The sequence below is a fragment of the Cotesia glomerata genome, linkage group LG9, assembly GCF_020080835.1.
Source record: "Cotesia glomerata isolate CgM1 linkage group LG9, MPM_Cglom_v2.3, whole genome shotgun sequence".
Taxonomy (NCBI): domain Eukaryota; kingdom Metazoa; phylum Arthropoda; class Insecta; order Hymenoptera; family Braconidae; genus Cotesia; species Cotesia glomerata.
In genome coordinates, this window is record NC_058166.1 from 9,068,555 (window position 1) to 9,096,078 (window position 27,524).

General features: G+C 34.5%; 1 protein-coding gene across 10 annotated transcripts in view; it reads right to left on the reverse strand.

The window, feature by feature from the left end:
* LOC123271818 (neurobeachin) overlaps positions 1-27,524 on the reverse strand; it is a 497,397-nt gene that overhangs the window by 210,452 nt on the left and 259,421 nt on the right. For all 10 annotated transcript variants that reach the window (XM_044738256.1, XM_044738261.1, XM_044738253.1 and 7 more), the window contains exon 2: positions 27,352-27,456. In XM_044738256.1, coding sequence (XP_044594191.1) covers positions 27,352-27,456 — 105 coding nt within the window. The remainder of the gene's footprint in view (positions 1-27,351; positions 27,457-27,524) is intronic.

Consider the following 27,524-nt stretch of genomic DNA (forward strand, 5'->3'; position numbering starts at 1 on the left):
TTACAGCGTACTTCATTTAAAGTAACGTCAAATTTCCTTCAAATAGTAATCTTGGAAAGAGAGTATTGAGTATTGGTGGATCATTGCCGATCAGATTAGCTTACAAGCCCGATAATTTATTGACAGACCCGGGGACTCTAATCGAATCGAATTTTCGAGAGTGCTTCGGGCATATCTTTCGCTTTTCCAGCTCTTCCCTTTTATTCCGATCCACCCAAGACATCATTAATGCTTGATAATTAAAATCCCCAGGCAACCCCGATAATTATTAATGTCATGCTGCCTTTATTTCTATCTAATAAAAAAATTCAATCGATCAACATTCGACGCATCATTATGCGAAAGCGGATATTAATGGAGAGCACGAGTAATTATTGAAGAAATAAATAGTTTATTACGCTGATAATCAGCAGAAAATGGATCCTCTGGGGCAATGAACTTCTGAACACATTCTTCATTCTATTTGTATTTTGAATTTCCATTTGAATTCGTAGTGAATCGCTGTGTAATGGAAAACTTCCACTTAAACAGATGCGAAACGAATTGATGTACAAGTTTATATTTCACCGGATGGTAGAATAGACTACACTATACCAGAAATGCTATCAATTTTTTAGCATCGACATTTGTAGATTTAAACTTTAGTTATTTCTGTTTAAAAGTCCCCAGAAATATCGCTCAATCTTCCAAGTTAAAGTTTATTCGAATGCGTTCTACGTAAAAAAGTTTTCAACTTGGAATTGATGATTACCGATGCCTTTTTCAAAATCAACATGACGTTTCATTTTATTTTATTTATTTGATTAAAACACTCGAATAATAATCGATAAAGTTTATTCAGAAAAAGTTTATCATAATATTTTACTCTAATCGGTTTCCACATGCTATCACGTAAATGTATTTTTGATTACTCACGTAAACTTCAAAGATAAATATGGGTCATTCCACCAAATAAGAACATTTTTACGGGGCGACCCTCGCGGATTATGTTTAAAATTTATGGAGGTGTTCTCTATAATAAGAAATAAATTCCCTACAAGTTTCAGCCCTTAATATGCAGCGGTTCTGGAGTTATGATTTTTTGAAATTTTGAAAAAAAATTTTTTTTAACTTTTTTATTAATTTTTCTGATGAGGAAAACTTTTTTATTAAAATCCACGAAAAATCTTATCTTGTCGGAAAAATTCTCAGCTTTTGAATGAAAATATCCATTTTATCATAAACACATCAGAAGACCCTTTGAAATCCAATTAAAGTGGAAAAATTGATTTTTCTCGGTGTGCGGTGCAAGGTACATCCAATTTGACTTTTTTTTCTGAAAGATCAGAGTTTTTTACACAAAATATATGGTTTTCACGATGTGCATATTTTTTGTTCAATCACAATTAAATTAAACGTTATATCGGCTAAGCGTTATACGATTATTCGGGATAGTAAAATAATTTTCTGTTAAATATTTAAAATTTCAAACTGCTCGTTAAAAAATTGAGTTTATACAATGCAGATGGCGTTCACAACTACGATTCCATTTTCTTATTTAGGATGTAATTTTCCAAAATTTGCGAGAAATACTGATTGGATTATGGAAATTTAATCAATTTATAAAAATTTATTGAATAAATTGATTTGTAATAATCCAACGGAATCGTGCTTCTTCAGAAGTTGTAATAGATGTCCAAATAATGAAGAAATCATTAATTACTTTCATCCAGCGTTTAAAGAATTTGATGTAAATGAAATCGAATTTAAAATGTGGACATCAACCGATCGATGTACCATTGTAAACGTTATTTCGGATTCCGATGACTTTATTGATACCTTAGCGACGCAACTTGAGAAACTTTTAAAACATGACTTTATAGTAAAAATACAAAGTCGGTTTTTCCCTAATGCGAAATTAAATTTGAAGAGTGGTGAATTAGCGGTAGTTTTTAACTTGGTAGAAAATTGCGTTTGTTGTGCAGGAAGCTGCTCAAGGCTATCATTGAAATAATGACCAAGCTACTATACTTCAAATGGTGGTTTGCTAAAACGAAAATGATACTATTAAGCATTTAGGCTTAGTTGGTATCTCAGATTGCCTTAAACATGACACAGTTTTGATTTATTTATTTCAAGAACAATTGATTTCTTTTTTAAGAGAAAAATTTACTGCTATTGAAAGGATTTTTTACTTCTCAGATGGAGCACCTCAGCAATTTAAAAATAAAAAAACATTTACTAATTTATGTTAATATTATGCTGACTTTAGAATCATCGTTGTGGCATTTTTTTGCGACTGCCCATGGTAAAGGACCATGCGATGGGCTTGTAGGTCCAGTAAAACGACATGCTGCTAGAGCTTCATTACAAATGGAAAATAAAAAACATATACTGGCACCACAAGATTTGAATTCCTGGGCAATCAAGAATTTTACAGGCGTTGATTTTACTTTCATAACGAATTATGATTATTTAGACAAAAAAAATGTGTTAGACGTACGATATTCTTTATCAAAAACGGTAAAGGGTACACAGACATTGCACACTTTTACCGATAAATGATGAAATTGGATATGCTCTTATTATTTATATTTGTATAAATGTGGAATGCTTCACGATTTTGCGTGTCATCCTGTTCTGGGATACAAATATAAATAATGCTGTGAAGCGGGAAAGAATAGGAGTTACGGTAATTATTACTTGAAGCGTTCCACATTCACGTAACAGGATATTGGTAGGAAAGGATTGAGAAAGGAATGTGGAGAGGATCATCTTAATGTGAGTTTACAGAATATGCGAGAAAAAATTATTAGATAGCTCGGACTGGGATTCGAACCCAGAACCTTCCGAAGACATGTCGGCTACTCTACCATTTGAGCTATCCGGTCTATACTAAATTTCCTTTTGCTTATTCTATATACATAAAGCCACACCGTCCATCTTACGGTAAGCATTTTTACAAATATAAATAATGCTGTAAAGCAGGAAAGAATAGGAGTTACGGTAATTATTACGTGAAGCAGGTAATAAATCAAGTAAAATAACCTTGCAGAAATGGAATTGAATATTAAATCTACAATAGATTATCTGTAATAGAATAATCTAAGGATGAAGATCGGACCTAAGACGGTGAGAGCTCCTTTAGGATGTATCAAGATGAGGATTCAATCGAGTGGAAGGCTATCATACGCAGGAACGCGTAATCCGGCTATCCTACATTCAATCAATGCGAAATGATCTTCTGTATCATTATAAACTATCATTCAATTAACATAGAATTGAGTTAAAGGGAAAATTGAACCTTTTATGTGAGTGCCTCGAAGCTTCGAGGAGTAGAGATGCCTATTTTTATTCAAACTCTTCAATGGCATATTTAGCGTTAGGCTGTTTTCTGTTTTATTTCAAGATCTGAATGCGAAATGAACTGATGAGCCAATTACGACTTTTCACATTCAAATTGAATTGTTGAAAGTCTAGAGTCCATTTATATAATTAGCGTCAACTTTATGATTTTGAGGACTACTAGTGTTTTTTGTTCCACAGAATGTTACGCTGGAAATGAAATTATGCTAGCGTTTAGTTTTTTTTTTTTTTTTTTTTCAAAAGCTCTGGCATTCGCAAAAAATGAAGTAGAAAATGGAGAAGAGTGTATGAGTGATTAATAACACAAATTGGATGTGAAGTAACATAACAATGATCGGGTGAAATGTTGGCTAGCTACGGATGATATTTATTAAATGAGCGGTTGAAAGAATGGTAAAGAGGAGAATGGCATAACGTGCTTCAGGGCAACTGAAAATGATGTTTATGCAACGAGCGGTGATGAATTGTTCATGAAGTTGATGAAATTATAATAATTATATGGTTTTTATTGATTATTTGAATTTTACATGCAAATGGAAATTCAAATGTTGAGTTTGGTTGAAGTTCAATGAAAATTTGTATTTATATAAGCTAACTTTTCGATATTTAAATGTGAAAGTATTGTGTTTGTTAATAGTTGTGGAAAATTAACACGAAAATATGTGATTTTTCACTTTCCGCCTTGAAAATTAAAAATTGAATTTTCAAAAGTAGGAAATTATAGATTTCAGTCCGATTTTGAGAATGCGAGTTTTCATCAGATTTCCACATTTTGAGGTCTTATAAAACCTTCCTAAAGGGAACAGATGCGACTATTTCCGACTAGGCGTCCGACCGCGCGCGTCGTGTGTGTGTGTGTGTGTGTGTGTGTGTGTGTGTGTGTGTGTGTGTGTGTGTGTGTGTAAATAACATTTTGTCGTACGATATCTTTTAGAACGAATCAACCGATCGAGATGAATGACACGTCGTTTAAAAGTGTTCATTACGACTTCGAGCTGATTAAATTTTGAAGTCAATCAGTCGAGTCGTTTCAAAGATATTCAATATTTTTTAATTTTTTTATAAATTACTTTTTAACTATTTTGTTATTCAACTCCAAATATCGAAAATACTCTTTTGTACTTGAAAAACTGCGTCGAACGCTGCCAAGTAAGTCAAAATCGAACGACGAGTTCAAAAGTTATAGCCATTAAAAATTTTTTAAATAATCTTCTTTTCAATATAGCTTGTGAGTTTTGAGATCGAAGAGCTCAAAAATCAACTAATTGTAAAATTTTCAAGTTTAAAAAAAGCGGGAAGTTCCAGGGATGGCCTGCAGGTCAACCGCTTTCCAGGTTTTTATATTAGTGAAATACATCAAACTATTATTCATATATTTATTTATTCAGAATTCGAACACTGATCGTATATTTAGTTCCAGTACGATACCAGTACCCAGTCTCGACCAATATAATTAAGAGACAACGCGACGACGATACACAGCTTGTATTTAAACTCTTATTTCATTTTCTTCCTAAATTTACCGACAACACTATTATACCCGCAATACCCTCAATTATATATCGCAGCAATGACTTTATTTTTACTTTAGATATTGATAAAATACACTAATTAATTTAGGGTTAACTATTTATTAATTAAGTTAATGGGCGTTATTGAAAATTAACACGAAAATATGTTATTTTCATAAAATTAAAGATTTCGTCAAATGTATTTTTTATTGATGAAAAAAAATCTGAAAATCGGTTGACCCTGCAGGCCATCTCTGGAACTTTCGGCTATGTACAAAATGCTCGAAATATAATCTATTCCAAAGTTTTGAGCTCGAAGAGTGTTCTCATAGGAATGGCCAGAATAGCTTCCTAGGACCTCAAAACGTGGACATGTGATGAAAATTCGATTTTCGAAAACCTGGGTGAAACCAATAACGTCGATTTTTTGAAAATCATTGATTTTTATAGCAGGAAGTTAATAAAACGTTGTTTATAAACACCGAAAAATTGGAAATCGAAATTATTACTGATTACAGTATTGAAAAATATTTACATGAACGAACAAAAGACTATTGTATTTACTATTAAAGTTATGTTATAATTTATATAGTTTATCATCTAATTTAAACATTATGTACACGCATTATTCATCCATGTAAATTAACTTTAAATAGCAGATGTAACCGGTTAAAGTTATTGAAAGTTAATAAAAATAAAAGTTACCGCGGTGTAGTAGCGTTAAATTTAAATAAACGAAAGAACAGAAAGGAATTAAGTTGGGAGTAAGAAAAATAATAAAGAAAAAATAACTTGAGGAAAGAAAATTGAGATAAAGTTTTTCGTGAGTATAGGATAAAACGCTACGTGAACTGAATTGTAAATTTAGTAATATAGACTTATATCTATAGATCTATATCTATACCTACACACATACGAAGTAATCTTAGTCTTCTAGTTTACCACGGCAAATCTCTGTTAAATTTGCGGCTGCATGGATGATATACCAAGTTCATCGTCTGCCACGCATTGAGGTCTGCAGTACTTCAATATTGACTGAAGCTTCTAAATAAGACTAAGCACTTTAAGTACATCCACACAGATAGGGTGTGAAATTTAAAAAAGTTTAGCTAGAGTTAAACTCATTTTTACTCAACCCAGAATTTTGTTTGGAAAATTTTTAAGAGAAAAAATTGAAATTGTGGATTATGAAAAACGGAAATGTGATTGAATTTTTTTTATGCTTAGGCTGAAACCAAGGGTGAGAAGGAAATCTCAAATCTCCCGAGATTACTAGATAAATCCTTATCTGTCCCCAAAGTGCTTCAGTTTCACGGAAATTGTTGAGTTTTCATGCGACATAAAAACTCGGTGAAAGGTGATTTACCTTTTTTTTTTTTTTCTTCAATTAAGGTAAAAAAAAAGTATCAATCATTTTATGCACTAAATAACAAAGCTTGGTTTTATTCTTTGGCATCTTTTCAACTATTAGTATTTTAATTAACGGAAAATAGTTCAAGGGTTGAAAACAATTTAATTATTGAGCTCAACACAATCTGTGTTTAATTTCGTTCTTAGGTAAATTCTATTTATCAGAAATCATTTCTTAACTACTTTCGATCTTCGCTCTTCGAGCTCAAAAGCCTGATAGAAGTTTAATAAAATACTATTCTTAAAATTTTCAAACTGCAATTACTTTTGAATGAATAAACAGATTTTCACGCAGTTGGCAGCATTCGACGCAGTTTTTTTAATTTTATGATTTACTTTTCGACTCAAATTGATCAGACCGAAAATTTTTAAAAAACTTGAAAAATTCACTTTTTTCAAATTTGTTCGACAACAATGGATCACGAACCAATAAACTGATTTCGAAGTTCTTGCACTGAAAAAAAAGTTTTCTGCTCCGCACGATACAGTATTGCTACTGTCAGGATCCAAACGTTAGTATCTAGAGGAGGGTAAGGTTAGGAAAACTGTATACTAACGGTAGCAATAGTATCGTTAATGGCACCCGGATGGATCGTGACGGTCGCTATCCACACTGCTACTCGTAGCTGTACGGATTGTACCCGTAACGATACACTCGTTACTATACAGTAGATGGCGCCGAGCAGAAAACTTTTTTTTCAGTGTGGATAAGATCGACGTAGTTTTTTGAGCTCGTATAGTTATATCATTACATCAAATACGATCTGAAAAGAAATGTCAGTTATGTTACAAAACTACACACACACACACACACACACACACACACACACACACACCTGCGGCAGAGGAGAAACTGCTACCAGGCGCGTCTCCCCGTAGCGAATGGGAGAACGCTCGCTGTACTTGGATAACACTAGGTCTCTTAGTTGATGAGGTACAAAGGGTAGGAGCCAAATAAAATACGCTCCCGTGGATAAAACTCCCCCCCCCCTTTAATGGGTTGGTCACACTAACTGACCTAGCAAGACGATCGTTCCCTGCTGTAACTCACTGGGAGTGTCCAGAACACGTGTCGATTATTTCCGACGATGCAGGCTACGGCTGATGTGAGCTTGCTCTGCCGAGGTGTAAGTTGCAGTAGCGGATCAGGAGCCAGCCACTTTGGGCCTTGATTAGGAAGTTCGCAGTGAGTGTTAGAGATCGGAATCTTCACCGCCCCGAGCGAATCTAGTCCGTCCGTGTATTCCGGGACTGGCTAAGTGTCGGCTAGGCCTCAGGGAACTGGAATAGGAGTACTATCTCCGAGGGTACACCCGTTCCTATTTATGACAACCCGCTCCACTCCGTACGATGTGCTGGTAAATCAAAAAGTATGAGTAATTTACAGGAAACAAACAAGAGTGGAAACAGGCTTCATGCCCAACAAGCAGCGATTGAAGCAAGCACTGAAATGAAGAGAACGCAAGCGCTGGAGCGCCTTGAAAAGCTGACCATTGAGCTGCAAGAGTTTGTCCAAACTAAGGTCAATATCCACAAAGAGATAAAGACCAAGACAACCGGTGTGGTCAATGCTCTTGGAAGGTTCAAGAAACTGGACGAGGAATGGCAGTCATCACGACGACGCATTCAAACTGAAGTTAAGACGGAAGAAGCAATGGACACTGGAGCCGACGGTGACGGCGAATCTGCTGCTGAGGACAAGGGTAAAACTGACACAAGGCCTGGAAAGAGAAAGGACCGAAATTCGTCAGAGCCAACCGACAAAGTCACAAAGAAGAAGGAATTGAAAAAAAGCCCTCCCCAACGACTGGCAAGGCAGGGCGACGAACCTAAGAAGGCGACTGATTGGGAAAAAGTACAGTCTAAGAAGGAGAAAAGGAAGCTAGCTAGAGAGCAACTCTCAAAGCAGCCGCCGAAGGAGCCCAGGCCAGAGCCTAAGCGGAAAAAACCACGCAAATGGATCAGACTCGACGCACTGATCATCCGCCCGGCCGAGAAAACAAAGTATGCCGAGATTCTGCGTCGCATAAAGCAGGACGTCCCAGATGAGCAGGTTCGTTCAACGGTAGATAAGATCAACAAGACCAGAAGTGGCAACTTGTTGATTACGATTTCGAGGAAGAGCACTGACAAAGGCCAAGCCCTCCAAAAGACGATCGCAGACATCCTTAAGGAGGAGGCCAACGTGATCAGCAAAGGACCACAGGAGACCATCGAGATCCGAGATGTCGATGACGACACGACGAAAAAGCATATTCAGACCGCTCTAAAGAGGGAAGCTGGAGAAAGTTGTGAAATCCCACTAGAGGCAATCAAAATCCGTAAAGCTTTTAGGGGTACGCAGACAGCCACAGTGTTACTACCAGCAGCTGCAGCACAAAAGTTACTGGAAGGAAACTGCAAAATAAGGATCGGCTGGGTCAATTGCCGAATGAGAGCAACGAAGAGACACATACAATGCTTCAAATGCTGGCACTTTGGGCACTTCGGATCTCAGTGCAAAAGCGAAGTCGACCGGTCTAAGCACTGCATAAGGTGCGGAAAAGAAGGACACAAAATTGCTGATTGTAAAAATCCAGCTAAATGTGCACTGTGTGTTGAACAGCACGGCGTTGAAAAGGCGGCTCACCATGCAGGCACGAACGATGCCCCGTCTTCCAAGAAGCGCTCCAGAAGATAACGAAGCCAAGAACATGAAGATATTGCAGGTCAACCTCAATCTTTGTGAGGCTGCACATAACCTGCTCATGCAAACTGTGCGCGAATTAGAGGCAGACGTAGCACTTATAAGTGAGCCTTATAGATACCTGAGTAACCAACCCTGGGAATCCGACAGCACTAACAAAGCCGTCATCTGGTCCTGCGGTAAATGTCCTTTTCAGAGAACAGTCAACAATAAAGAAGCCGGCTTCGTAGCAGCATGGGTAGATGGCCTCCGCTTCTACAGTTGCTATGCACCACCTAGTCTCTCTAATGAACAGTTTGAAGACTTCCTTGATCGGCTAACTGAGGACGCAAGAAAACACTTTCCCGTGGCAATGGCCACACTGGACGTAATCCTTCTTAATACCGGTGACACGCCAACTTATACTAAGGGAGAGGCAAACTCAATTGTCGACCTTACATTTGTCAGCAGTTGCTTAGCTCGAAGAGGTTTTTCTTGGAAAGTATTGAACATCTACACAGCCAGTGACCATAGTGCGATACTATGGGAAATATCAATTGGCCAGAATCTAACAAGAGTCAACAGGAACGCCAGCGCGGTTGGGTTGACAGTTAAATCTCTCGACCTCACTGCTTTAGTAGTAGCCCTAGAGTGCGATCCGATCATCGTAGAAACTGCTGAAGAGAAGACCAAGGACCTAATGAGAAGAGTCACCCAGGCTTGCGACGCCAGTATGTCTCGGAAACGTGGCATGAATTCAAGACCTTCGGTGCACTAGTGGAACGATCACATTAGCATTCTACGCTCAAAGTGTCTTAAAAAAAGAAGAAAGTCTCAGCGTGGCTACAGACGACCTAACTCCGCAGAGCTGTTGGCAGAGTATAAAAAGGCCCGTCGAGAACTAAACAGAGCCATTAAAGAAAGCAAAAGACGCTGCTGGAAAGAACTGGTCGCAGAAGTAGAGAAAGATCCATGGGGCAGACCATATAAGGTGGTTATGACCCACCTGAAATGCTAGCCAATGCCATCACCTACGTGTCCACAGCTCCTAGAGAAGACTGTTACTGCGCTGTTTCCCCAACAGCCAGTATTCACCTACAAGTTGAAGCAGCTCAACCCTGAAGACATCCCAACTATCACGTTGGACGAGTTGATAGAGGCAAGCAACCGAGTAGGGAATAATAAGGTGCCGGGATTGGACGGAATCCCTAATATTGCCCTGAAACCAATCCTTAGGGCAGCACCGGCATTATTCCTGGACGTTTACGATACATGCCTGAAGGAAGAGACTTTTCCCCAGAAGTGGAAACAGCAACGGCTAGTGCTACTTCCGAAGGGGAAAAAGCCGCCGGAAGAACCGTCATCCTATCGACCACTCTGCATGTTAGACACGGCCGGCAAGATATTCGAGCGCATAATTCATCAGAGAATAGAGGCTGTAGTCGATCCACTCCTGGCAGAGAACCAGTTTGGTTTCCGAAAAGGATGGTCAACTTTGGATGCAATCAAATTGGTTGTTGATACAGCCAAGGATGCAATCGCCGGAACGAGATGGAAGGGTGGAAAGAAGAAATACTGCTTGGTAGCTGCTTTGGACATCAAGAATGCCTTCAACTCCGCTAACTGGGACTGCGTTATGCGGGCTCTAGAAGAAAAAAACCGTACTAGGATACCTTCGCAGAATGGTAGCGAGCTACTTCACAAATAGGGTTCTGAAATATGACACGAAGAGCGGTACGGAAGTGTACGACATCTCCGGAGAAGTGCCACAGGGATCAGTTTTAGGTCCTCTGCTATGGAACATCATGTATGATGGCCTCCTGAGAATAGCATTGCCCACGGGAGTCAAACTTGTAGCATATGCGGATGACGTAGCTGTCGTGATCGTCGCAAAGCACCTCGAAGAGATAGAAATGGCATTTGATATTACATTCAGACGAGTCAATTTGTGGATGGACATGATGAACTTGCAACTAGCCAAGCATAAAACCGAGGCAGTGCTCATCACTCGTAGAAAAACGGTAGAAACCATCAAGTTGAGAGTCGGAGAACAAGAAATAACATCACAACCATTTATCCGTTATCTGGGAGTGATGCTGGATGCCCGACTCAACTTCAAACAGCAGGTGGAACACGTCAGTGCCAAAGCGTCAGTAGTGAAGGCTAGTCTCGCACGGCTGATGCCTAACATCGGAGGCCCAATGCAGAGCAGAAGGCTACTATTGTCATCAGTAGTCACATCAGTGCTCACTTACGGAATATCCATTTGGGCTGATGCACTGGAAACCCAGAAATCATGGAGAAAAGCTGGACCAGTATATCGACTGAGTGCCCTACGAGTAGCTAGTGCCTTCCGCGCTATATCAGAAGAAGCAGTGTGCGTCATTGCCGGAACCCTACCTCTTAGATTTCTAGCAGAGGAAAGACGAGCCCTTTACCAACGAAAAAGGTCAACTGCACTGAGCCCTGAAGAACTTAGAATTGAAGAACGGCAGAACAGCATAGGCCGATGGCAACTACAATGGGATGCTGCAGAGAAGGGTAGGTGGACGCACCGCCTCATACCTCAGATCGACATTTGGCTTAACCGGAATCATGGCGAGGTCAATTACTATCTTACGCAGATGTTGTCGGGACACGGGTGTTTTCGAGAATATCTACACCGCTTTAAGCACGATGACTCGTCGGAGTGCCCGTCCTGCCCAGGAGTTGCTGAAGATGCGGAGCACGTCTTCTTTGTATGTCCTCGTTTCGATCCATAGCGTAAAGAGTTGGAGAGGATCCTGAACCAGAGAATGCAACCAGATTGACCAGTGGAAGCAATGTTGTCATCAGAAGCTGCCTGAAACGCTACCAACATGTTTGTAACAGAAGTCCTCCAAGACTTGCGTTCCACCGAAAGACGAAGAGCAAATATCAGAAGATAGAAGAAAGGTAGTTAACACCTTAGCCACTAGAAGGAAGAGCAGTAGCTAGTTCCTCCCCTCACGAAGTAATGCCTGACGGCGGTTCCCATGAGAGATTAGAGGAAAGAAGAAAAGGGGTTTAGGGTTTAGTGAGTAGGGGCGTTAGCGTCGAGTTTTAGTATGACGCTGCGTCGAGTCTCCAGACGAAACAGCTATGCCTGGAATCCGCAAAAAGGATTCCCCCCTCTGAAAAAAAAAAAAAAAAAAAAAAAACACACACACACACACACACATCGAAAAGCTCAAAAACGTCATAAGTGCAATTTTATGCACTCATGGATATGGAATTAGCGGTAAGTTGCAGAGATGGCCTTCAGGATCAACCGTTTTCCGAATTTTTTTTACACAGGTACAAACTGAGTTAGTTTTAGATGAAATTTTTACAGCTTATAAACTTTAAATCATACTACTTCATTATTAATAGTTCATTGTAATCATAAAATTGTCAGATCATTATTTATTCGTTGATTTACTTCTTCATAATAAAGTTGAATTTACACATAACTATATATTTATGGGGAATTTATTGCAGTATCTCTTCGTTATTGAATCCCTACATAATCCGATCAATTTGTCTCGATAACTTTTCAATAGTTTTCAAAATATTTCATTAAAAAACAATTTTTTTTCAAAGAATTAAATAAATCGACACTGATTTTATATCTCCTTAATTAATTAACTCATAGCATTTTCAATTCTATACTCATTTTTTCAAAATTGGAACAGCTAGAGCTTAATTGTGCACAAACCGTCTTTTTTCCCTCACCGGCTGGACTATAACGTGCGCCATCTCTGATGAATAACTGAAAGATCATTTCTTTAGTTAATTTCATTGTCAAAAATATGTTATATTATTATTTTATTATATTTTTACCAGATGTACAGTCTTTTCTACAAACTTTGTTACATTTTTGTTCATATAGAAAAATTTCTTATAATTGTCAAGAACTCTTAAAAAGAGAATAATATTTATTTACAATCTAACATTTTTCTTATGAAACATAAAAACATCACATTCTTTTTTGTCACTTAGATTGCACTGCTTACTACACTCGTTCAGATGTTATGTTATTTTTTCAATTGCCTTGCTGGTTTTCTTTCGTGCTGATTCTTTAAAGAGGACACAGATACCGCTTACTAGTGGGCCTCTAAGGAGTGTTCTCCAAAGTGCATCTAGATCCGCTTCATACTTTCCATCGGTTAGTGTTTGAATCTCGGACTGGATTTTTTCAGAGCATAAATTTAGAGCTTGGCTGCAGGAAATAAGATAATTTAAGGTTTCAGGTTCACTTTGACAAGCTCTGCATTATGGGCTGTTATAACCTTTTTTGGTGCTCTTTCCATAGATTCCGCATCTTATCTTGACTCAGATTTCTTTCATTCAGCCTTCGATTGTTTTATTATGCCAGTAAGACTCAACTGTAGTACATGTCCTCGCAAATTTGAATATCGGGCTGAATGTAGATTCCATGATTTTCTTGTGATTTTCTTTAGCTATTTTATCATTATAAATTTTCAGTCCCGTTTCCAGTTGTTCAGCTATAGCTTCTTGGTCTGCGTTATTCCAGACCATCGTTGGGATATTTTGGCATTCCATGTCTGTGAGGGCTTCCATCATTTTAGTTCCTCATGCTGACGTATTTTTGTTGAGGATCGCTCTGCATTCTTCACGTAGGCATATCTTGGGCCATCTTTTCATGTCCATCTTCATAATATCAACCAGATATCTTGCAGCTCTTTTTCTTGTTTTATACAGATAATTTGCCACATCGGCTTCTGTGCTCCACAAGTATTCTAGTGTGTTTTTAGAAACTTCCAGAGCTTGCTTGTGAGCTTTAGCATAATATATTATTGATAGTAAAAATTTTAAAACTCAATAATTTCTGTTCATTAAATTTAGTCAGTATTCATAATTTACATATTGAAATGAAAAAAATTACGTTAAATAAATTTTTGAAAGTTGAAGAATTAATCTTGATTGAATGATCTGTTTGATGGTATACAAATTATTGTTTCCGTGGATTATATTTATATAACTATAAATATAGTTGCAGAAATGAGGCAAAAACATTTTTCGATCGTAAAGAATTTTTTAATGCTTCGCATTATGAGTCGTGCATAAATTTCTTTTTCGATCCTGCAGAGTTTCGTGTAAATATTGCCACAATAAATCAAAAAAAAACATTACATAATATTATTTCGCATTACCTTTAAAGCAGAAATTCCGAGAGTTTGTTGATCGGAAGTCAATTACAATGACCCGAAAGTTGAGTTTTGATTTGGACAATGTAAACAGTTGACCTAGACTTAATACATAATCCATCGAGAAGGAAGAGAAGTAGGAGGAGGTTAAGTAAAATCGTTATTGACCTCCATAAAGTTGTTTTATATCCATAGAAGAAACTAAAACTATCTTGACTGAGGAATGGAACAAAAAATCCGAACAAACAAAGCTACCTCGAAATCCCCAATTATTTGGTATATTCAAAAATAGGCTGCATTTAGAATGATGATAATATAAAGAGTAAAGTTTCATTTATCTCGTTGAGTTTTACTACGAGCTCACGCGATAACATTTCAGTACCCACCCCTTTTCTCAATGAACAACTTTTCTTCTTCCCATTCGAGCCCATTATCTTTATCTACCTCTTCTATTTTATCCTCTCTTACTTGGATCATTAGTGGTTTAGCAGGATTCCATTCGTGCAGCTTCCATTACCGATGTGCTTTTTTACAATCTTTTTACTTTTTTCCACATCCTTTTCTCATATTTAGGCATTACTTTACCTAATGTTTTAATTATGTTAATCACTAATTTATTTTACTTTGTATTTATACTCTGTTGAAAACAAATTCATAATAAGTTTAATTGACATTTTTTGTGTAATGTATTTAAAAAAAACTACTTCTTTTTTCTAGAATTAATTAGAACAAGAATATCTCAGAATAGGTGTTATGCTGAAAAGAATATTTTTCTTGAATCAATCAGTTTTTGGTCAATCCCGGGAAAAAATGATCAAACCTAACCATGTCCGTTCATGTATGATCAGGCCTGAAATTAGACCTGATCATGCCTGTTCATGTATGATCAGACCTTAAATTAGACATGATCATGCCTGTCCATGCCTGCTCATACCTGAAGCGTCAAATACGCTCATGTCTGTTCATGTCCGATCAGGCCTGCTCATGCTTGTCCATGCCTGTTCATGTTTGAAGCATTAAATATGCTCAGGCTTGTTTATGCCTGTCCATGCCTATAAAATTTAATTAAATTTACCCTACGGTAGGTTTTTAATGATAATCAAAATACTTTTATTTATTGAATAGTAAAATTTGTTGTTTATTGATAATTTACAAATTTATTAATCGAAATTAATGTATATACACTGAACATATTCAAAGATTTTTTCTTAGCATATTTGGTTCTTAGCATGAACAGGCATGGACAGGTATAATCAGGCCTGAGCGTATTCAACGCTTCAGACATGAACAGGGATGAACACCCGTAAAAAAATATTCTGATCAGGCTTGATATGAGCTGATAAGGCCATATAAAAATTTTTGATATGTTCATATCTGGCCTGATATGATCTGATACGTCCATATTTAATTTTTGATATGTCCTGATATGGCCTGATATGAAAACTGGCCATATCAGGCCTGATCAAGCCTTATCAATTTGATATGTCTATATCAGATTTGATATAGCTTGATATGCTCATATCTCATTTTTATCTCATATAGAATTCTATATAATTTTTTTTTCCTCCAGTGGGTATTTTGTGATTACCATAAAACATTCTCTTTTTCTATCTAAGAGTCTGTTACTCCAATGATTAACAATCTTTTAACACATAGTATTTTTCGGATGAAATAATAGGAACTTAAAAAAAAATTTAATTTTACAAAAATTATTAGTTTTGTCAAGTTCAAAAATTGTTAGCCAGGCCCTCCGGCAATATATAGTTCCATATACTAAACAAATAATTCCATCAAAATTTAAGCTTTTCAAAATTATAAATTCTAAAGCAACGAAGTACCTTAACAATATATCGTAGAATCATTTTTGCGATTTCATGTATGCATAGATAATTTTATAAATCTACATATAGATACCATTATTATATATAAATATTGACAGTTAATAATTAATAAATTAGATAAAAAATTTTGTTCACTATGAATCGATCATGTATACGATTTGCATTACTTGTAGTTATAATAAACTTTGTTTCCCAAGTAAGTCTCTTAGGTAAAGGGGTAGTGAATTAGTCTCTCAAGCGGTAGGTCCACGGTTTGATTCCCACTCGCGCCGATTTTTTTTTCCTATGGAAATAATTATACATAATTATATAAGGCCATTTTTCATTTATAATTATGTAATATAATGATACATAATTTTTTTTACCGGGGCGGGTACATAGTCTGATATACTTATATCAAGGCATATATAGTCTGATATGGCCAATTTCCATATCAGGCCTGATATGGATGGTTTATATCAAACCTGATATAGTCTGATCAGAAAATTTTTTCACGGGCAAACATGAACAGGCATGACCATATCTAATTTCAGGCCTGATCATACATGAACAGGGATGAGCAGGTCTAATTTCAGACCTGATCGTACATAAACAGACATGGTCAGGTCTGATCATTTTTTTCCGGGTAGATCTGATCAGACTTGCATAGTCAGAGATGTGATAAAAATTTTTTCTTTGACGAAAAAAATTTTTTTGGTCATGACAAAATGTGCAAAATTATTTTTATCAGTACGTTTGATTTTGAAATAAAAAATTTGTTACATTTCCTAAGGGAAGTTTTGGCCTGCTCTGCTTCTGCCTAATATTAAAATCATTACTTTTCTAAATAATAACCCCAAATTTTTACATTTGCAGGTACAACTGTAGGTTTTATCAACATGTCAAACAACTTCAGAAACCATTCCATATAACCTACAAAAGAGTGTTAAAATGGAATTAAGAGCTTATGAAGATTCATATATTTAAATAGGAACACCGTTAGGTCGAAAATATAGAGTGAATAATTTTCCAGTGGATAAACTATCAAAGCAAACCAAAAAGGCGAAGCACCGTGAAACCAAACGCAGTCAATTGTAAGCAATATGTATATATATACCGAATGTACTGTTAACATTAGAAGGATAGAATACTCTGATAAACACATCTATCTGCGTCTTTTTTTTCCCCCGGGAATCATAGAACCGGAATTTATAAATCTGAAAAAAAATCCAAAACTTTAAACTTTGTCTCCCTTATAAATCACACATTGTATATGTATATACAGTATAGAGTATATGTATTCAAAAGGGCGTCATAGATGCGTGACGTGGAACTAAATTCTCATCAGCATATTGACATCCTCAGTTCCCAAGATCTTTGTCAGCTTCAACCCGAAAAGTGCCGTCGTGCATTCACTGAGAATCCGTTTTTCTTGAATTGTGGAATGAGACATCTTGTACGTGCATCTATATATACATATAGAAGAACGAAAATGTTTCGTGATGTAAAATGAAAAAGAAAACATAAATGCTTGAGAATTTCACTCGCTTAGGCAATCTATTTTACAAAGAAAGATATTTTTTGTGAGATTGCATCTGATAAGTTTCACTGTCACCTTTTTTAAACGAAACGATTTCACATTAACTTAATATAATACGATGCTGCTCGAAAGGACGATTTTTTTTTTACTTTTTCTTCACTAACTTTACTTCCATAGCGTTGATTTAAATTGATATTCATATTTGTACATCAATATAAACAATTTTTTTCCATTTTCATCCTCAAAATGAAATGATTTATTCTCATAAAATTTTTACGGAAAAATCATGACATCAATAAAACTGACATTTCAATATCGCGTGAAATATTAACATGTATAGGTATAGTATAGTATAGCTGTTATGTATAAACACGGCAAAGAAAGTATGTACGCATGCCAACAAAATGACACAGAGTTGTTGAATTTTCATTGTTCGTACCCTCAACTTTTCAAGATAAAATACGAAAACGTAATTTCAAAAGTACTTTACTTAAGTTTGATAGAGTCTTAAGTGATACTATAACTCAGGTAAGTGTCTCTTCTGTTCAAGATTCAACATTTTTATTGTCATCGTCATTAAAACTGAGGAAAATATCGCTTTTCAGGCAGAAAATATCGCCAGCTAATTGATAAAGAACTATTTATTGAAAAGATGGAGAAAAATTGATATTCTTTTTATTTTAATCTCAAGAAGAAGGATCAAAATGGGATTCGTCATGAGTGTTTTTGTTGATGATAAAATAATCATATCGTTTTGAAGTTTTAACATCATTCTGTCTAGACTTTAAAAAGGACAGAAACTTCTTATTTTTTTGTTGATGTGAAATAAAAACAATTGCTTTTTATTTCTGATGCATATACGGGAAGGATATACCTTCAGAATGATGAAAGAGTATAAAATTGAAAATTAATTAATATCATTAAAAGAAAGCTCACATTTTGTACAATTTTTTTCGAAATTTGTTTATTCCAAAATAGTAATTTATTTACACGAAATTTGCAAAAGTTTAGGAAAATTATTCCGATGATGATATAGAGAAAAACAGAACATAATTTCAATTGAATTGATCAATAACTTTTTGAGTTAGAGAACAAGCAGTTTTTAAAAATACGTTTTTGAGCAAATTAAGTTTAAAGTTTCATTATGATAAAAAATTAGGGCTCCGACGCTTTTGAGAATGCAAGAACTCCGTATTTATTTATTGTTTTGATTTTTTGTCTTGTCATTATATTCTTTAAATATAATATTTTTTTATTATAAAAAAATTCGAAATTTTGAAATTTCTAAAGAGATTTTCCCCTGCAGTACTTGAAAGAATTTTATTAAGAGTATAAAAAATGATTCTCCGTTGAAGCACCAGCTTTGTTACATTCCCAGGATTTGTAGATTGAAAATTCCAATCTTATATTGTCGAGGTACAGTAAAAATAAATCCAAAATATTTTACAAGATGAAAAATTGAAGATATTTATCCGAACAAAAAAGTTTATTTAATCTCTTGTATTATTTTTATGAATATTTTTCTAGGCAGACGAGCACGTGGGATGTGTATGATAAATGATAATAAATAGAAAAATATAGATAAATAAATATAAATCAAAATATATATACATTTATACGTACATAAAATAAAAATAAGCATTGAGATGACGAAAAGATTCATCCCAGATACTCGTGAGAGTTTTATCCGGATTAAATTTCTGCTTATGTAGGCTTCGCTGGTGCTTCACGCTCGCGATTCCAATCCTTGAGATTGCAGAACTTTAAGATAAAACATTTACTCATATTTTAAGTACTAGCTTTTATATTTACTTAAAAAAATAAAGTCTCGACGATAGTAAAAACAATTCATAAATTTATTTCCTCTTTGATAACTTTAATTCTACCGTAATGCTTCAAAGCAAAATAGAGAAGATGAATGAAGAGCAGTTGAGAGTAAAGTTAAGTGAAGTAATTAATACTTATTACCATTATTTCCATGTGAGTAAAACGATTATTAATGAGCCACTTAATCATAATTCGTATGAATGCATGTCAAAATCCAACCGAGAAATTTTCATCCACGTTATATTCCGTGTTGTATAATAATAAATACAGGGTGTCCCAAAAGTCACGGACGCCATTATAGCATCTGATGAAAAAAATAATTCTGAGACGAAAAGTCCTTAGCCATTTTTCAATTAACCACATAGATAATTAATTATTAATTAAAAATAACGTCTCTTTATTTGTTAGAGAGAGAGCGCCAGTGTCCAGTAAAGTATGTGCCAAACAAAGACACAACTAACTGTATGACTAACTAGTTTCTATAGCTAACGTAGTCACACATATTTACTTACACATTGACACGTGCAAGCGTCTTCGTTGGAACGCACTTGACTTGACACTAGTGCTCTCTCTCTAACGCATAGAAGGACGTTATTTTGATTAATAATTAATTATCTATGCGTCTGATTAAAAAATGGCTAAGGACTTTTCGTCTCAGAATTATTTTGTTTATCAGATGCTACAATGGCGTCCGTTACTTCTGGGACACTCTGTATACATAAATAAATTACTCTAGTAACAAAAACCAATATATCAAGACCACTAGTTTTTAAATTATGCCAAGTCATAAATAAAATTACACAAAAATGTCATTGGAAACTGACGGCTACAAATAGTTTTATCATCACAGTCTTTAAATTTGCATGCGAAAAAATTAAAAAATAAAAACTATATAAAATAAAAATCTAGATTTTATACCTCAACAAAAACTAGAATCAGTAATATACACTGATAAATTTTGAAATTATTTAAAAAAAATTAAGAAAAAAAGTTGAATTTGATGCCTTAAATCGTTTTACGAAAATTTTTCCGTCGGGGCCTGTTTCGGTGTGAGGAAGAAGGTGTAACGTTCTGACTTCCGCTTTATCGAGTCATTTAACTAAAAAATAACATTTTTTTTTCTAATTTTCAGAAGTTTCTTCTTGACATCAGTTAAGTAAAGCAGTCAGTGGAGGATTAATTCCATTTTGCTAAATTGAAAGAAATCCAAAGCATGAAATTAAAACCACTATACCAAAAACGAACCCAAGAAAGCCCAATTCAAAATAACAAGGAAAATTATGGATGACTTACTTGTTAGGTACAAATTGCTAGGAAGATTAAGTTTAAAATCACGGTCTATTTCTTGGGAATCCAGTGATTGTTCGGTATGCGTTCCCAGTGATAAAGCTTTAGATTTAATTCGGCACGTTCCAGGTGCACTTGCAAAATTTCTGGTTGTTCTCATAAATCTCTTTAGTATTACCCCTAGCAGACAGGCATCAACTCGATTGTACGGATGGAACGAATGAGTCGAGAAGTAGAAGAGCTGAAGGAGCTGGAGAGGTATGGAACCCTGAGAAAGAGAGAGAGTAAAGTGTAATCGGGTGTTGAGCGTTTCTAGGTTGGCTGAGTGTGGATGAGTAGAACCAGAGCCAGAACTAGAACCAGACCCAACATTAAACCCAGAAGAGACGAGAGAGAGCAAGAGAAAGAGGGTTGCAGGCGGGTTTATCGGGTTGAATGCTAACCCTCCTCCCACATTTGCCCTCCTTGGGTTCACCCTTCCATCAGTAGGTGAATGGGTGGCGATAAATCAATATATTCAACTCACGCAGTAGCGTAACGACATCGAATCTGCGCCACGATGTTGTGCACTCGTTTACGTTATCGTTAAATCCAGCAACTACTCTTTCCAACTTACACTATTCACAAATTTGCATTTTGCTTTACACTTTTCATTCCTACTCCTTCAACCTCTTTCAACCCCCTTCACTCTTTTCTTTCAATCGCGAACATATATCATAACTATTCGCTAATTCTACTCGATTATTCAAATGACAATCAATAAATAAAACAGACGTTTAATGTTCCTTAAATATTTTAACATTAATTCTCGCTATTTTATTACAGCTATTAAGTTCCAATGGCAATTTTTCTTTTTACCAAATTTCCGATCAAATTAAACACACGGGTTATAATGTATTTATTTGTTGATCCTCTGATTCTTCAGCGAATTTATCTGTTACCATGGGAACTGATTTCAGTTTACATATCAAACGATGACAGCTTTTTTTTTTTTAGAATTGATAACGCAATTCAAAATTGCAAGATGAAATATTCCAGATTTCAATTGATGATATGATTGAAAATACCTGGTAGATATTGATTATCAATTAATTGTACAGATTTTGATAAGCGCAACAGACTTTCTTTGATTAATATGAATTATTATTAAAAGGGAATGTTGTTTTGAATGATAGAAATTATTGGTTATTGCTTCTGCATTCGTTATTCTGAATATTTGGACTAAAAGTTATTAATTGATTGGTCATAATTTGTAATTGATTATTTATGCAGCAAAGTTAGATTGCAGTCAATTATAGATATGAATACGAAATTAAAAAAATATGGATCTATTCATAAATTCCTTTTCTGATTCATTAAGCTCAATACCGACAGAAATTTTCTACTAATTGTAATTACATTTCACTTGTCTAATTCATACCTTATTCATATTTACAGTAATTCGCTATCATTATTTATATTGCCTTTTTTCCTGAAAGTATCTCGTAACCATGTTATTTTAGAGACAATGAATACGCTGGGGATAGAGTGATACCGGTGGGAATTTTCATCAAGCTTCTATTGTCCCAGACAAGCCGAGCGCTACATGTTTACTGTACCAATTTGGTTTCAATGAAAAAGAGTCGAAAATATAGAAAGAAGAAGTTCAAAAAAATTTGACATCTAAGTGTTGCAAGTCTACTACCACTATCAACCACTATTGAAAACTTTTCTTCACATCCTATATACTATTAAAAAAAAATTTGAGTCAAGAGATTACATGTATTTAGAAAGTCGAGAAAAGCAGTTTTTAGATCATTTTTTCTAAAGAGGCTTGTTAACCCGTTAATGTTCTGGAGTCGCAAAGAATCTCGGTGTGTGCTGTTAGGGGAGAGAGCCAATAATAGTCCGTTATGCGGTTGTGTGAAAGACGGTTTAGTTGTAGTAGTGTGTCCGTGCGTCCCTTTCTACTATTTTTCTAGCCCCCTCTCTAGGAAAAAGACTATAACTCTCACTTAAAGAAAAAGACATATGACTCAAATTAAGAGTGGGAATTCAAGGCCGAACATTAAAGGGTTAATTGATTAATATCAAAATGAATAGACATATATAGTAATGTTTTTTAACTTTGCTAATGAGTTTTTTTTTTTAAATAATCATTCTTCTAGCTCTTGTAAACGATTTCCCTACAGAAAAAAAAAATTAATTTGAATCAAGAGAAAAATTCTTGAACCAAAAAAATAATTTAGAAGAGCTTCATTGTCTTGGATTAAGAAAAAAAATTTTTAAATCAAGTAAAATTTACTTAAGCCAAGAACAATTTCTTAGTTTAAGAATTTTTCTACTTGAATAAAGATGATGAAATTTTCCAAAATTATTTTCTTGATTCAAGTAAATTTTTTTTTCTGTGCAGGAGGATCGTTAAAAAAAAGTGTCTTGCGGTGAGCACAATATCTCCACTTTGAATCATCGAAAATCAAAAATCCAAAATCATTTCGTTAATATAAGATATTATTTAGTAAGTAATCGAAGAAATGATAAAAATATCTATTTTTAACAAAAGGGCTGCTTGACAAAAAAATGATCGATTTTCGATGAAAATTTTAGCTTTAAATTGTTTGTGAATATATAAATTATTTATTGGAATTATTAATTCTTAAATCAATTACCAAAAAATATAGTTAAGAAAATTGTATAAAAATTAAAAACTGATCTTATGGGCCGTTGTTCGATAAATCTTGCTCACCGACTTCGAAAAGACTATTTTGAGAACAATACGTTTAAAGCTGTTCGGCTTCAATCCCATTTTTACGCGACCCACTCTGAGATAGATTTACAAACATCGGTGTAACTTTGAAAATTCTTGTCTTATTAACATTAAATTTGCTGTATATGTACTTAAATATATATATAAAAATTAAATAAAACAATTTTTTGAAAATTCCAAGTGCCTACAACCTTAAAGAAAAATGTTCTTTTCAAAATTTAACTTTTGCTGCCAGTATTAATGAACTCCACCGCAATAATCTTCATTTGAAATTGTTGAAAACTTCTTATAAAATCACTTTGCCAAAAGTTACACCACATTTACACTAACCCAATTACTTACAAAACTTGAAGAGTCTCAACAAATTTTCATTGCCTGAAACTTGCACTCACAAATTTGACTGTCAAGCTGGAGCTGTAAATTCGGAAGCAGACAGTGGAGTGGTTAAGTTTTTAAAAACTAACATAATTAAATAATAAAGTTGGTCTTTTAATTACGGCGTTGAGATAAAACGAATATCTAATAAAGCCAACAATTAGGAAGTAATGATCAAGTACCAAAATTAAAGTACACATAAATTGGGTTGGTTCTCTATCATCATTCAGGGGCATTGCCGTAAGCGCAAGTGTTACGTTGGGCAAACTATAATCAACTCGAGATCAATTTCGACCCAGTGACACCCTGAATTGATAATTTCATTAAAGGAGTTTCACGGTACGGTAGCCTCACTCTTACCCTTCAAGCACACCACCTTCCATCCTCCATCCTTCTATTCCTCCTTTAAATCTTGGTTTCGTGCTTCTGGAATGGAACAGAGAAGCGATAAGCATTTCATCTCCGTTTAATCCACTGATAGCAATTGTTGAATCGAATTTGATAAACATAATCCATTTGTATTTATGTATGGATGTTGACGCGAGAATTTCCAAGTCAAGAGCAGGAGTGTGCTTGACTGATGATTAAATTATGTTCGAAATGAGGGGTCGAGTTAGTGGTACCATTATTTCGGTCAATCGGAGGTTTATCGGAATTAACTAGCGCAGTTTGTCATGATTCTGTTCATGATGTGTTATTTCCGTGGATACTTTGTTATCATTTTTATTATAATCATGGCAGATTTTTTTATTCTGGATTCACTTCATCGAGTCTCAATTTCATGTGAAAAATTATTTTTATTTCATCACTGAAAAAAAATTACTTAATTCAAGAGAAATATTCTTGATCCAAGAAAATTATTCATTCAAAAAAAATGTATGGAACCAACTAGTTTTCTTTTTTTAGCATGAACAAATTTTAATCTGCTTCAATCTTTATCCCGGATTAAGTAAGAAATTTGGACATCATCGCGTATAAAAAATTCTAACCTCCTTCTGAGACGTAGCTCAATTTTCCATAAAAATTCTATCCAAGCAATTTTGAATTTTTATATGTACGCTCTTGTGAAATTAAAACGTCAGTTCTTTTCTGATGAATAAGTAACAAGATTTATGAATTACGTATTGCACTACAAGTGCAAAGTTACGTAACATTTAAATATACATCCGAAGCTCATGCATACAAAGGAATAGAAACATTTGGAGGTAACACCTCGTGTGTAATACGTGATGTAACGCAACGACACACGGCACACGGGCAATAGTTAGAGAAAACAACGATATTTGGATTCAGTACACGTAAATTTTCTGTGGTATAAAACGTGCCGGCAGTATACGTCTACTGTACTGGTATAACTTTGTATTACTATACGTATAACATATACTATATGTTATGTCCTATACACACTCAGTTTGAGGTGAAGTCAAAGCAGACTTAGGTACACACTGACCTATAATGTACTATACTATACTTTACAATACCGTGATGTTGTAGCGCTACGTTGCACGTTTAAGTTTGGGCAGCCATTATGTATCTAGAGAAACGCGTGTTCTTTCACAGACGTCATGACTTGTGTGGACTCGGTAGATTTAGTTGTCGGTGAATGGAAACCACTCGGCTTTTTAATATAATGGCGTTAACTCGAACCTTTGGACTTAACTCTGGTTCTGTTGCGTTTACTGACGTGTTTATTGAATTCCTGCGTTCCACGGTTAACAATAAGAAATTCCATTGTCAGTTGTAATGTCGAGTTTTTTTTTGTAAGTCAAATTGTAAAGAGGTTAGGAATGGAAAAATAAACCGCCATTTTGAAAATTAACTTACAATGCAGGTCTATAAATAATTTACTTCAATTTTTTTTTAGCGTAATTAAATGTTCATTTTAATTGAATAGATTGATGTTTTTTAAAGCAGTTGAACTGTTTTTAATGAATGTTTTAATTACTAGCAGGTAAAATTGTGAGAATTGCAAGGACACTTGATTTCTTGAAGTTATATACCATTGATAGACAAAAGTAGAGAAATTATATATAGAAAAGATTTTTATGAGATAGAATAAAGAGATAAAAGGTATGGCCGATTGAAGCCAAGAACTACTTTCGATCATTGAAAGTTTTCTATTGAAAAGGAGTATTAAGCAAGTGTTTTTATGAAATTTTTTCTTTATTTCGGCTGCTTCGAGGCTTTATTGAAATTATTATCATTCATTTTAGGTTTTTGAGAAGAATACAATGAACATTCATAAAATTTCCGTTAATTTTTGTCAATGAATTATTTCTATTTCAGGAAAAATAAATGTTCAAATTCTGGATTGGCGTTCATGGTAGAAGTGTGCGGTAAAATTTGAATTTATTACACTTTGAAAAGTGAACTTTTTTATAGAAATTTCATATTCTAATTTATTAGCTAGTTCCCGTCTATTTTGCAGGATGAATTATAAAATTAAATTTTTAAATCTACATGGAAAAAAACGTCCCATCAAAATTACAGAAAAATCTGTTAAATTAACAGATTTATTCCTGTCAAGCCATAACTGTAAAATTTGTAGGGTTAGAAATGTAATTAATACACCCAGAGAACTGTCAATGTTATATTATAAAAATTTTTAATTTTGCATTGCAAAAAATGTAAATTTAACATGTGGAAAAAATCTTAAATTTATATTGGAAGATAAGGTAAAAGACCCCATCAGTGGTACCTTTAACCTCTATGAGTGGTACTTTTTCTTTCAATAAAAAATGTTCTACTTGGAATAAAAATTAAAAATTTTTTTGATCTAAAGGTCTTAAAGATTAGAAATAAAATATTCATTTTTGAAATTAATGATTTCATTAATTGAATAAGTAGCAACATCAAAGAAAGTGTCAGTAATGGAGTATCCGCTACTGATGGGGTCTTTTACCTTATATAAATTTAGCATTGAAATTTTATATAAATATTTGTATGTAATTATCTAAAAATTTCTCTTAAGAATGATATTTTCAGAGATCGGTTTTTTTAAATTTAACAGTATTTCTGTATGAATATGACATTATTTAAAAATTTAATTTTAAGATATTCATACTTGTAAATTTAACATTTATTTTTTGCAAATATAATATAAAATAACCGTGTAACTTTTGCATTAAGATTTCTTTAATTTCACACAGTTTTTCTTCGTGCAGACTTGAAATTCGACTTGAAAATATTTATCATACTGAGGAGATCCTAGATCTGTAGATGAGCTTATTTTAAAAAAGACCATGAAACTTTATATTTATAAAAGTCACAGTTAAAAAATGTGAATTTTTCATAATCAGTGTTCCCCAAATTTCTTTAAGGCATAAAATTTCATGAGACCCTTTTTACATTAATATAGATCATTAAAGAATTTAAAGAAGTGGAGCTAACTAAAAAATTATGAACACTCGTATTACCTTTTACGAGTGGTCCAACGTTTTCAAAATTAAATTTTTAGTGCGCTGCTGGATATTAAGGCGCCTCTAAAATTATAGTGCGAGACATAACCATCAAGAAATGAAGTACCTTCCTAGTTACCTCACTTTACGATTGAAACATTTTATGCCTTGCTACTTTGTAAATGAATTATTTCACACTCATTTTACTAAGAATGTCCATAATTTTTCAAAAAGATTAAAAAAGATCAAAAAAACTCACCTGAAGATTTGGCGGACAATGATCCAACAGCTCCAACATATGTCTGATGTTCTGAGCATCTTGGATGACGAAATTTAGCTCCATGTCAAACTCACCCCCGACGAGCTGCAAAAGAAACATTGCTCCAATAAAAATGTATGCATGGAGAAAAAAAATAAAAAATTCAGAAAGCG